We start from the raw sequence: 14045 nt of genomic DNA, 5'->3' as shown, positions 1-14045 counted from the left end.
AATCTGAAGCCCTGCCCCCTACTCCAGTCGCTCAGCCACACATTAATACACCTGATCATGCTACTCTTGCACTCACTAGCGCGTGGCACGGGCAGCAATCCTGAGATTACTACCCTAGAGGTTCTCCCTTTCAGCTTCCTACCTAACTCCCTGAATTCTCTTTTCAGGACCCCCTCCCTTTTTCTACCTATGTCATTGGTACCAACGTGTACCAAAATTTCTGGCTGTTCACCTCCTCCCTTCAGAATACTCTGCACCCGATCCGAGACATCCCGTACCCTGGCAACTGGGAGGCAAAACACCATGCGAGTATCTTTATCAGGCTGACAGAACCTGCTGTCTGTTCCCCTTATTATGGAATCCCCTACGACTACCGCATTCCTCATCTTCCTCTTCCCTTCTGCACAACAGAACTAGGTTCAGTGCCAGAGAACCGAACGCCATGGTTGTCCTCAGTCAGGTCATTCCACCACAACCGCATCCAAAATGAGATAACGACTACTGAGGGGGATGGCCACAAGTGTGCTCTCTACTATCTGAGCTCTTTCCTTCGCTTCCATAACCATCACCCACTTATCTAACTTCTGCAGCTTTGGGGTGACCAACTCCCTGTAGCTCCTCTCTATCTCCTGCTCACTCCCTAATAAGCCGTAGGTCATCAAACCACAGCTCCAGGTCCCTAACACGGTCTCTCAGGAGCTGCATCTGGGTGCACCTGGTGCAGATTTTGCCATCTGGGAGACTGGAAGGTTCCCAAGATTCCCACGATTCCCACATCTGACACCCAGAGCAAAATACTAACCAAACCGAAATGCTCGCTGTTCCTCAAGAAAAATGCAAAGAAAAACCATTAAATATCATAATGTGACACATGCTGAACAATAAAATAAGCTATTGGAATGATTGCAGTAAACTGGAAAGAGTGCAGAAAAGATTCACAAGGACATTCCAGGGACTGGGGAGCTTGGGTTATAGGGAGAGGCTGATTCTTTTGAAAGGGATTCTGGGGTGACCTTTTAGAGATTTGTAAAATCATGAGTGTCGGGGATAAGACAGGTGGACATAGCCTTTTCCCTGGAGTCCAAAATTAGAGGGAATAGGTTTAAGGTGAGAGGGGAAAGGTTTTTTTTCCCTGAAAGAGTGGTGGGTGTATAGAACAAGGATATGATAAAGTTCAAATTTCTAAGTAAATTTATTATCAAAGTACCCTGAGATTCATCTTCTTGCAGGCATTCATGGTAAAACAAGAAATACAATGGAATCAATGAAAACTACGCACCAAGACCGACAATCAACAATTGTGTAAAAGAAGATTTTCTGTGCAAATTAAGAAAATAATACTGCTAAAGATGGGTACAGTTCCAATGTTTGAAAATTGGACAGGTTCACGGATTGGAAATCTTTAGAGAAATATGGGCTAGACACAGACAAATGGTCCTGGCTCATTTAGGACCATTTTTGGATGCGTTGGTCAAAAGGACCTGCTTCGGTCCTGTATAACTGTAACTGCAAATGCATGCTATGAAAGATCAGGATTAGCAGCTGCTAGTCAACGCACATCATAATAACTTGGTACAAGCACTGGCCAGCCTTAGTCATAGAGGTTTGGTTATCAGGATGCTGATGGAATTTGCCCTCATCCCACAAGAAATGTTTGACTAACAGAGAACACCACACAACTCACAGCACCAGCTGTTAAGTGAGAGTTAATGTGAAGGTGGGGATTAAAAAAAAATTGCATCTGTTAGCACAAGTGCATTACTGTAATGCTGAAGTGCATCCAAGCCTGAGAAATCATTAAACCAATCTTCCTGGAATACGTATGATTAGATCTGGATAATTCTGGGACCTGCCATTCCATTAGTTACTCAGAGAAACAGCAAATTTGAAAGTTCTTGTGCTGAGCAATTCAATTATGCATTCAGCATATAAAAACTAAATGCTTAATAAAAATATGAAATTTATATACAAGGTAGGTCTCTATAGGAGTTACTTTTATCTACAATGGATGCAATCTCACTGGCTCTTCACTTGGCCTTGGACGTCAGCATTATCTAAATCCAGCTGCTGTTTATTGAATACAGTTCAACATTCAACACCACCTTTCTCTTAGTACTAATCTATAAGCTTCAAGACCTGGGCCTCTGTACCTCCCTCTGCAATTGGATCCTTGACTTCCACATCAGGAGACAACAGTAAGTGCAGATTGGAAATAACTTTTCCTCCTTACGAAAAATCAACATGGGTGCACTTCGAGGATGCATGCTTCACCTGCTGCTTTACTCTCTCCACACTCATGACCGTGTGGTTAAGCATAAATTCGCTGAACACACAACTATTGTTAGAATTTCAGATGGTGACAAGGAGGTATACAGGAAACATAGAAAAACTACAACACAATACAGGCCCTTCGGCCCACAGTGCTGTACCGAACATAGCCCTCTATTTTTCTAAGCTCCACGTACCTATCCAGGAGTCACTTAAAAGATCCTATTGTATCCACCTCTACCACTGTCGCCAGCACTCACCGTTTCATGCATTCACTACTCTGTGTAAAAAAACTTACCCCTGACATCCCTTCTGTTCCTACTTCCAAGCACCTTAAAACTGTGCCCTCTTTTGTTAGCCATAGGAGTGAGATAGATCAGCAAATTGAGTGGTGTCACAACAACAACTCATGCTAGTAAGGTCAAGGAGTTAATTGTGAATTTCAAGAAGGAGAAATTGAGGGAACACACACCATTCCTCACTGAGTGGAAAAGGTGAGCAGTTTCGAGTTTCTGGGTGTCTACATCTCTGAAGATCTATCCTGGACCCAACATATTGATGCAATTACAAAGAAGGCATGGCAGCAGCTATTTTACATCAGGAGTTTAAGAAGATTTGGTATGTTATCAGAAACTCCAATGAAGTTCTACATTTGTGCCATGGAGAACATTTTGACTGGTTGTATCATCATCTGGTATGGAAAAGCTACTGCACATGATCAGAAAAATTTGCGAAGGGTTGTAAATTCAGCCAGCTTCATCATATGCAGTAGCCTCAACACCACTGAGGATATCTTTTGGTCTTCTATTTTCATGTTTATTTTTATGCTCGTGTTTATTTTACACTTTTATCCTATTGTAAAGCACTTTGAATTACATCTTCTGTGTGAAAAAAATACTCTATAAATAATGTTATTACTATCTTCAAAAGGCAGTGCCTCAAGAATGCAGCATACACCAGGAGGATCCTCATCACCCAGGACATGTCCTTTTCTCATTACTACCATCAGGAAGGTTTTACAAACAACTTCCTCCTCTCCCCTATCAGATTCCTGAATGGCCCATGAACCCTAAGTTGGCATTCCCCTTATACTCTATTTCTGAAGTAGTGATTATTATGTATTGCATGGTACTGCTGTCATGAAACAACAAACAATGAAGGAGGTGGTACAGGAGCCTTAAGACGCACACTATTTCTGAAACATCCATGAATCCATGAACACCACCTCACTATTTTGCTTTCTCTTTGAACTACTCATTAATCTTTTATATTTCTTGTTGTAACTTATAGTTTATGTTTTGCACTGTACCGCTGCCACCGAACAACAAATTTCACCGCACAGGTTGGTGATAATAAACCTGATTCTGATTCTGAGATGCACTCTGTTGGGCAATGCCAAGCAAAATCATTCCAATGAATCCTGAAACGTAAGAATACTTCAGCTGTAGTCCATTCTGGAATTTTCTTTGTCCAAGTGCAACACATAGAAAGAAATGCAATTGAAGCAAAATAGGCATCCCTGCCCCAAATCCTCCAAATCAATTCTACATTTAATGTGACCAATATAAAGTGCTGATATAGAGTTCAGTATTTCTTCACAGTTTAATTGTCTTAATTACAAGTTCAAGTTTATTGTCATCTGATTATACCTCTATGCACCAAATCAAACAATGCTCCCACAAAACACGTATCACACACAGAGCACGCAACACAAAATATTACCATAAATAAGTTCATAAAATATAATTCAAAATGCATGTAGTGTGCAGCTCAGGTAAACAGTAAACAATAAACAGTAACCAGCTTGCTGTCCTAGTGATGAGACCTCAGTGGTGGCAGGGTATTCATTAGTCTCAAAGCCTGGGGGAAGAAACCGTTTCCTGGTCTGGCAGCCCTAGTCCTGAGGCTCCTGTACCTGATTTCTGATGATAGTGGGCAAGAGATTGTGTTAATGATGGTAGAGAGCCTCAACAATGCTTTGTTCCCCATCATCTACCATGCTCCTGATAGATGTCACAAAAATTGGAGAGAGAGACCCCAGTGATCTTCTTGGTGGTTTTCACTAACCTTTCTAGGGTCTTGAGGACGGGTACCTTGCAGCTTTTGCACCGCACAAAGATACAGCCAAGCATGATGCTTTCAATAGAGCTCCTGTAGAAAGTTGTTAGAATGGGCGTGGGGATTTGTGTGTGCCTCAATCACCTCAGCTGTGGTGCTTTCTTGGCTAGTGAGGAGGTGAGATCGTCTGCTATGTGCACTACAGGGATAAAGTCCCACATAGGAGATTAGTGGGCAAAATTAGGGCACATGGTATTGGGGGCAGAGTACTGACATGGATTGAAAATTGGCTGGCTGAGAGGAAACAAAGAGTAGCGATTAACAGGTTCCTTTCGGAATGGCAGGCGGTGACCAGTGGGATACCGCAGGGTTCAGTGCTGGGACCGCAGCTGTTTACAATATATATGAATGATTTAGATGAGGGAATTAAAAGTAACATTAGCAAATTTGCCGATGACACAAAGCTGGGTGGCAGTGTGAAATGTGTGAGGATGTTATGAGAATGCAGGGTGTCTTGGACAGGCTGGGTGAGTGGGCAGATGCATGGCAGATGCAGTTTAATGTGGATAAATGTGAGGTTATCCACTTTGGTGGTAAGAACAGGAAGGCAGATTATTATCTAAATGGTGTCAAGTTAGGAAAAGGGGAAGTACAACGAGATCTCGGTGTTCTTGTACAACAGTCACTGAAAGCAAGCATGCAAGTACAGCAGGCAGTGAAGAAAGCTAATGGCATGCTGGCCTTCATAACAAGGGGAGTTGAGTATAAGAGCAAAGAGGTCCTTCTGCAGTTATACAGGGCCCAGGTGAAACCACACCTGGAGTACTACGTGCAGTTTTGTTCTCCAAATTTGAGGAAGGACATTCTTGCTATTGAGGGAGTGCAGCGTAGGTTCACAAGGTTGGTTCCCGGGATGGCGGGACTGTCATATGTCGAAAGATTGGAGCGACTGGGCTTGTATACTCTGGCTGAGAGGGGATCTGATTGAAACATATAAGATTATTAAGGGATTGGACACGCTGGAGGCAGGAAGCATGTTCCCACTGATGGGTGAGTCCAGAACCAGAGGCCACAGCTTAAGAATAAGGGGTAGGCCATTTAGAACAGAGTTGAGGAAAAACTTTTTTACCCAGAGAGTGGTGGATATATGGAATGCTCTGCCCCAGAAGGATGTGGAGGCTAAGTCTCTGGATGCTTTCAAGAAAGAGATGGATAGAGCTCTTAAAGATAGTGGAATCAAAGGGTATGGGGATAAGGCAGGAACTGGATACTGATTGTGGATGATCAGCCATGATCACAGGGAATGGCGAAGCTGGCTCGAAGGGCCAAATGGTCTACTCCTGCACCTATTGTCTATATTGTCCGCTTCACTTTCTCTGTTGATGTGTAATGAAGAGTAATGAATAACTATGTCAGGTTTATCACTGTTGTCTATACCCCCCGCCCCCATTAAAGTCCCTGAGCACCAACACCAAGGACACATGGGGAGAGCTGTACATTACACCAACTCTCTACAAAACAAGCATCTGGATGGTCCCCTCATAATTGCATGAGCCTTCAATCATGTTATTTTGTGCATGACGTGTCTCGGCCTGAAACATTGATTGTTTATTCCCCTCCACAGAGGTTGCCAGACTTGCTGAGCTCCTCCAGCATTTTGCGTGTGTTGCTTTGGAGATACAGCGACTGTAGAATCTCCATTGCTTATGTTATACAAGGGGTGATTGATAAGGTTGTGGCCTAAGGTAGAAGGAGTCAATTTTAGAAAACCTAGCATATTTATTTTCCAACATAGTCCCCTCCTACAAGTACACATTTAGTCCAGCGGTCGTGGAGCATACGGATTCCTACTTTGTAGAAGTCGTCCACAGCGGAGGTAATTGATAAGTTTGTGGCCTAAAGTAAGAGGAGATGAGTTATTAACCAAACTTTCTGCATTATCACACAAAGAGTTGAACTACAGGTGCATTTAACGAGAGTGTCTTGGACCTCCAGGTGATCCACAGCAGGGGTGAGTGATAAGTTTGTGGCCTAAGGTAGAAGGAGATGAGTTATACAGCTCTCGTTACATGCACGTGCAGTTCAACTCTGAGTAAAAATGCAGAAAGTTTGAAGTTAATAACTCATTTCCTTCTACCTTAGACCACAAACTTATCAATCACCCCTGCTGTGGACCACTTTCTGGAGGTCCAAGATGCCGACTTCTACAAAGAAGGGATCCATATGCTTCATGACCGCTGGACTAAGTGTGTAAATGTAGGAAAAGTAAATATGCTAGGTTTTCTAAAATTGACTCCTTCTACCTTAGGTCACGGATTTATCAATCACCCCTTGTATATTGTGTGTTTTTCTGCTTATTGTGTTCTTTTATGCTGCATTGGGTCCAGAGTAACAATCATTGCCATAAGATGACAAGACCATATGATATAGGAGCAGAATTAGGCCATTTGGCCCATTAAGTCTGCTCTGTTATTCTGTCATGGCTGATTAATTATCTCCCTCAACCCTATTCTCCTACCTGCTTTCTGAACAAGAGATTATCAACCTCCACTTTAAATATACCAATGACTAGGCGTCCTCAACCATCCATAGCAATAAATTTCACAGATTCTCCATCCTCTAGCTAAAGAAATTCCTGCTTATCTCTGTTCCAAATGGATGTCCCTCTATTCTGAAGCTGTGTCCTCTGGTCCATGACCCACCCTTTACAGACAACATCCTCTGCACATCCACTCTATCCGGGCCTTATAATATTCAGTAGGCTTCAATGAGATCCCCCTCATTCTTCTGAACTATTCTGTTCTGGTTTATTATTCTATTTCATTCTTCTGTACTATTGAAATGACAATAAACAATCTTGAATCTTGAAGTTTTCTGAAACTTTAGATACTAGGAACAACTACACAGACTCCAATTTCCACAGCAGTACTCACCACGATCGATAGTTGATAAATACATGAACAGCTGTCCAATGGTTCCGAGTCACATCTCCAGTTGTTGACAACAGTGAGGAACAGCGAGGAACAGCAGCACCTTGCTGTGTGATCAGTGATGAAGTTTCAGAATTCAGACAAGGCCCTGAATCACTGGGATAGCATGCTGGACATCTTTTCCTGATAATTATCTAAGTCAACAAGGCAACATGCTGACTCGTAATCCTCCAGTGTTTCTCTTTAATCTCCAAGGGTGCAGTAATTTCTGCTTCCTAACAGCACTCATTAATTCACATTATTATCTGCCCCACGCAGGTAAAACCTACACGAATATTGGTGGCTGTGTTGAACTTTTGCACTACAATTCTGTACAACTTGTTTGCTCTATTTTACTACAGTATCCTTCTTTCACAGAAAGTGAAGGAAATTCCGTACATTCCCATTGACCCTCCGATAATTCGTTTGCACCACAAAAAGTTTCCTGTCTGGATGTATAATCGTTTTGTACAGCAAATGCTCTGCCCAAAACTGCAAGAAACTACAGAGAGTTGAGGACACAGGTAAGCACATCAGAGAAACTAGGCTTTACTCCACGGACGGTGTCTACACAGTCAAAGATCTGATCCACCATGAATATTCTCCCTTCTCCCTCCTCCCCTTGTGCAGAAAATACAAAAGCATATGTTTCTCTGTTTGAAAGAACATACACTCAATGGCAACTTTATTAGGTACACCTGTACACCTGCATGTTGATACAAATGTCTAATCAGCTAATTATGTGGCAGCAACTCAATGCATAATAGTATTCAGGTGTGGTCAAGAGGCTCTTCAGTTGTTATTCACATCAAACATCAGAATGGGGAAAAATCATCTCAGTGACTTTGACCACAAAATGATTGTTGGGGTGATTTAAATATTTCAGAAACTGCCGATCTGGGATTTTAACAAACAAAAGTCTTCAGAGTTTACAGAGAATGATGTCAATTTAAAAAAAAATCTTGTCAGTGGCAGTTCTGTGGATGATAATGCCTCGTTAATGAGAGTGGTCAGAAGATAATGGCCAGATTGATTCAAGCCAACAGGAAAATGCCAGTAACTCAAATAACCACACATTACAACAGTGGTGTGCAGAAGAGCTTCTCTGAATGCACAACATGTCGAACTTTGAAATGGTGGGCTACAGCAGCAGAAAACCACAAGTGGCCTCTCTATTAGGTGCCAAGGGTGGCCACATAGAACACTACTGCAGAATACAGGTATTCGGCCCACATTGTTGTGTTGACCTTATAACCTATTCTAATATCAACTGAACTTTTTAAGCTTAGTTTGTACTTTCCATTGAGCACAATAAGGATTGGATCACCCATGGGATTAAGGCAGAAGATGAAAGAACATAAATTAACATTTAAAATTAATTTACAATCTAGGAAGCCTTGCAATAATTATTCAGACAGAATTAGATATCACTCAAAAGATCACCTTATGAGGCCGGAGAAGAGGTTCATGAGGAATTTTAACCATTAACTATTTAATTACAGCCCTTTCATCAAATCGACAATTCTTTGCTGATTATATTGCCAGATGATGTGAAAGGAGCTGTGTGTCACTGACATAATGAGATTAGGGAGGGGTACAGAGGGCTATGGTCCAGATGCTGGGACTAGGCAGAATAATACTTCGGCATTGATGGGATGATTGAAGGGGTCCAGCCCAGTCCATTACAGGTAAAGCCCTCTTCACCACTGAGCATATCTATAAGGAGCAGTGTCACAAGAAAGCAGCATCCATCATCAAAAATCCCCAGCATCCAGGCCATGCTTACTTCTCTCTGCTGCAATCAGGAAGGATGCATGTAAGCATCAGGTTCTACACTACAAGCTTCAAGAACAGTTATTACTCCTCAACCATCAGGTTCTTGAACCAAAGGGAATAACTTCACTGGCCCCAAAACTGACCTGATTCAATGACCTTTGGACTCACTTTCAAAGTCTCTACAACTCACGTTCTCGATATTTATTGCTTATTTTTATTATTGTTATTATTTTGTTCATTTTTCTCTTTTTGCATTTGTAGTTTGTTGTCTTTTGCACTTGTGCACTTGATTGTGTGTGCAATTTTTCATTGATTATATTGTGTTTGTATTTACTGTGAATGACTGCAAGAAAATCAATCTCAGGGTAGCGTATGGTGACGTATGTTACTTTGATAATAAATTTACTTTTGAACTTTGAACTGCAAGGCTCCATGAGTCTCTGAGTACTACAGCAATATCTAGATTTCCTAACTTATCTGCACAGGTGTGGATGCCAGGAGCTGCCTTCATTCCCTGTGCAGTTACACAAATTACAGGCTCATAATTTCTGTTTCTAGATAAGTGGTAGCTTTCTCTCTTGCCTGTTCCTCTATGCGTTACTTCTAGAGTCATAGAGCACTCTAGCACAGAAAAAGGCCCAACTTGTTCATGCTGGCCGAGATACCTACTTGAGTTGGACCCATTTAGTCTAAAAAGTAATTGTACCCACCTCTACCACTTCCTCTGGTAGCTTGTGTCATAAACCTTTCAACGCTGCTCCTCAGATCTCATTCATAGAACACTACAGCACAGAAACAGGCCTTTCAGCCCATCTAGCCCATGTCATCCTGGCTTTCTGTTGAGGTCCATCCTCTTGCATCCGGACCAGAATCCCTCCGTACCCCTCTCATCCATGTCCTTATCCAACCTTATCTCAAATGTTACAACTTCTGCTGGAAATTTGTTCGACACTCTGATTAAAGAACATATACTCTCTGCAGGAATAAATGTACAATTGTCTGCAGGCTGTATTGTTGGCTTTGAACCTTTCCTCCAAGAGAAAAGCCCTGGCTCACTCAACCATTCTTCATCAGATAATATAGTATTGCAGTTACAAATTTAAAAGAGTCCAACGATTATAATAGTAGATCCGATAGTAGATGCATAAACAGCATTTTGCAATGAGTTGGCTCATTCTGATACCATGCTGAAATCCATTTTCAAGATCAAAATCACCTTCTGGGACAGCCTCTCAATCCTTAAAACAAGTAATTTTGCAGATGGTGGAAATCCAGAACAACACAAACAAAATGCTGGAGGAACTCAGCAGCTTAGGCAGCATCGATGAAGAAGAGTAAAGAGCTGACATTTCAGGATGAGCAGCTTCAGCAGGACCGGAAATGAAGTGGGCCAGAAACCAAAATAAGAGGTGGGGAAGTAGTACAAGCTGGCAAGTAATAGATGAAGCCAGGTTAGGGGAAAGGTAGGTGGCTGGGAGAGGGAAGATGAAATGAGAAGCTGGGAAGTGATAGGTGGAAAATGTAAAGGACTGAAGAAGAAGGAATCTGATAGGAAAGCAGAATGGATCGTGGGAGAAAGGAAAGGAGGGGCACCAGAGGGAGGTGGGGCAGGTGAGGAGAAGAAAAAGAGAAAAGGGGAGTCAGAATGGGGAAGAGGGGATGTTCAGCTGTTAGGCTAGAGGTTACTCAGACAGAATATGTGGTGTTGCTCCTCCAACCTGAGGGTAGCCTCATCGTGGTAGTAGAGGAGACATGGACTGATGTGTCAGGATGGGAATAGGGATTGGAATTAAAATGGCTGGCCACTGGGAAATCCTGATTTTTGTGGATGGAGTGATGGTGCACAACAAATCTACATCAGTTCTCACCAATGTATGTAGAGGAGGCCACACCGGGAGAACTGAATACAGTAGACAACCCAGACACACTAACAAGTGAAGCGTTGCATGAAGTTAATCTTTCTTTCTTTCCTTCCTACATAGGACCAGTCTGGCAAAACTACTTGCAGCACCAACACAGACACAAAGCATCAGATAAGCAGCACTCACAAGGAAAACATAATTTATACACAATTATGCCCAAAGAAACACAGAAACAAGCAAAGTCCAATTCAACGCAAAGTGATCAAAATGGTGATAGTTGCTAAACTGTAGTGATTAAGGTTGTGCTGGTTGGTTCAGGAACCAAACAGTTGAAGGGAAGTAGATGTTCTTGAACTTGGTGGTGTGGGACTTCAGGCTTCTGTACCTCCTGACTGATGGCAGCTGTAAGAAGATGGCATTGCCTGATTGGTGGGCATCTTTGATGATGGTTGTTGCCTACTTGAGGCAGCATCTCCTGTAGGTATTAGTGATGGCGGGGAGGGGTGTGCCCATATTTATTGAGCTGAACCCACGACTCTCTGCAGCTTCTCACATTCTAGTGCATTCAAATTGCTAAAGCAGACCATAATCCAACCAGTCAGGATACCTTCAACAGCACATCTGTAAAGGTTTGTTGGGGTATTCGGTGACAAGCAAAACCTCTTTAAGCTACTGTGAGTGCATAGATGCCAGTAATTCTTCCTTGAGCTTGCACCTACAAGTTGGATCCAGAACATATCATCCGATACTGTACTGTGCTGCTGCAAATAATAATATTTATACTCTGTGTATGTATGCTTATCACAAAAATAAGCTACAAGTTGAACTTGAACTAGAAAGTCTTCCCTTGAAAGTCTTTACTTTGATAATAAATTTACTTTTAACTTTGAAATCTTGGCCCTAAATGAGAATCCAGCTCATAGAGACATAGAAAACCTACAGCACAATACAGGCCCTTCAGCCCACAAAGCTGTGCCGAACATGTCCTTACCTAAGAAATTACCTAGGGTTACCTACAGCCCTCAATTTTTCTGAGCTCCATATACCTGTCCAGGAGTCTCTTAACAGACCCTATCGTATCTGCCTCCACCACCGTCACCGGCAGCTCACTCCACGCACTCACCACTCTCTGAGTAAAAAATTTACCCCTGATATTTCCTAATATCTCAGGCTCAAGCTAATGGAAATAAGTCTATGCTTTGTGGGCTGCCCTAGCACATCCCATGGTGTTTTGGCTGTTAGCAAAAATGACACACTTCACTGTATGTTTCGATATATACGGGATAAATAAATCTGAATTTAACTCTGAACCTATTCCTTTAACACCGTGAAGTGCTGTAAAGTCAAGGGCTTGTGGAAATCTCTGTAGATTTGAGTAGACTTCATTCATGACAAAGCGATTCCTACGCCAAGTGTATTGTGAACAGTACCTGAGCAATGTGGAAGTGAGCCACTCCAGTGACCGTCCTCCTGACAAACACGGGTATCATTTCCAATTATCATTCGAGATCCACCACAAGTGTAATGAACTATGGACCCAAAGGTAAACTTGTCTCCAAAGAGCTGGCCATTCACTGGGACTTCAGGCTGACTGCAAGAAATAGCTGGAAAGATAAAACCACCTTCATCAGAGCGAAAACTACTCTAGCTGGTATAAAAGAAACAATTTTTAATATTTTATATCTCAACTACTTTTAGACATGTTACTACAAGGAACAACAAACCATCTACTACATTTGAAAATCAGAGAAAAAACTTGTGGCATGGTTGCATAGTGGGTCGCATAACACCTTACATTGCCAGTAATCATGATGGGAGTTTAATTCCCACCACAGTCCAGAAGGAGTTTGTACGTTCTCCTCAAAACTGTGTGTGTTTTCTCCAGGAAAACTGCTTTCCTCTCACATTCCAAAGATGTACAAGTTAGTGTTAGTGAAGTTGAGGGCATGCTATGTTGGTTGCTGAAGATTGGTGACAATTGCGGGTTGCTCTCAGCATGTCCTTGTACTATGTTGGTTGTTGACACCAAATGACACATTTCACTGTATGTTTCAATGCACATGTGCCAAATAGAGCAAATCTTAAAACAAAAGTTAACAGATGACCTTTCACGTCACCGGTATTATTGATTCCAGAGGCTATTTAAAACTGCAATAGTCCAATGAAATGTAAAATATTCGCAGTATACAAACTATAAACCTGAAGTGCAAAGAATAATTGGGTTCAATTGAGAGTGCTTCAGAGCTGCAATTGATAGTGTTGCAATGTTCAGAGAATAATAAGCTTAATAATGTGGATGTTCAAGAAGTTAAGACTGCAGACATACAATGCTCCTATCAATCTCAAACTGGAGAATAAGGGATGGTTAAGCATATAAAGAACATAAGAAATATGGAAAGCATATCAAGTATCATTCATGCAACACTTGTTGCATGATGCAACCAATCAACTGGGGCATTAATAAACAGAAACTATAAACCACATTCAATGGCCACTTTATTAGGTACCTCCTACTCCTAATAAAGTGGCTACTGAGTGTATGTTTGCGGTTTTCTCCTACTGTAGCCCATTCACTTCAAGGATTGACATGTGCATTCAGGGATCCGCTTCAACATGCCACTGTGTAACATGTCTGACCATTCTCCTCTGACCTCTCTTATTAACAAGGTGTTTTCACTCACTGCACTGCTGCTCACTAGATGTTTTTGTGTTTTTGGGGTTTTTTTTGTACCATTATTTGTAAACTCTAGTGACTGTTGTGTATGAAAATCCCAGGAGATCAGTATTTTTTTGAAAAACTCAAACCACTTTGTCCGGCACCAATAATCATTCCATGGTCGAAGTCACATAGGTCACATTTCTTCACCATTCTAATGTTCAGTCTCATCAGCAACTGAGCCTCTTGACCATGTCTGTATGCTTTTATGTATTGAGTTGCTGCCACATGATTGGCTAATTGGATGTCTGCATTAACGAGAAGCTGTAAAGCTGTACCTATTAAAGTGGCCAAAAATGTAATGATTTTGAGAAAAACTGTATCTGCAATCCTAAAAATTGGGGCTGAGATTCTCAGGAAACAACACAATTTCCTTTCCACATTAGATCTATTGGA

The 14045-nt window shown here is 41.8% G+C and overlaps 1 protein-coding gene across 5 annotated transcripts in view; it reads right to left on the bottom strand.

Annotated features, from left to right (window-relative positions):
* Window positions 1-14045, bottom strand: part of LOC134341158 (CUB and sushi domain-containing protein 1-like) — a 2430601-nt gene that overhangs the window by 119776 nt on the left and 2296780 nt on the right. For all 5 annotated transcript variants that reach the window (XM_063038952.1, XM_063038962.1, XM_063038968.1 and 2 more), the window contains one exon: window positions 12364-12537. In XM_063038952.1, the coding sequence (XP_062895022.1) occupies window positions 12364-12537 (174 nt within the window). The remainder of the gene's footprint in view (window positions 1-12363; window positions 12538-14045) is intronic.

This window comes from Mobula hypostoma, chromosome 2 (assembly GCF_963921235.1).
Source record: "Mobula hypostoma chromosome 2, sMobHyp1.1, whole genome shotgun sequence".
Taxonomy (NCBI): Eukaryota; Metazoa; Chordata; class Chondrichthyes; order Myliobatiformes; family Myliobatidae; genus Mobula; species Mobula hypostoma.
The sequence above is the reverse complement of the archived record's forward strand: the minus strand, read 5'-3'. Positions and strand labels throughout refer to the sequence as shown.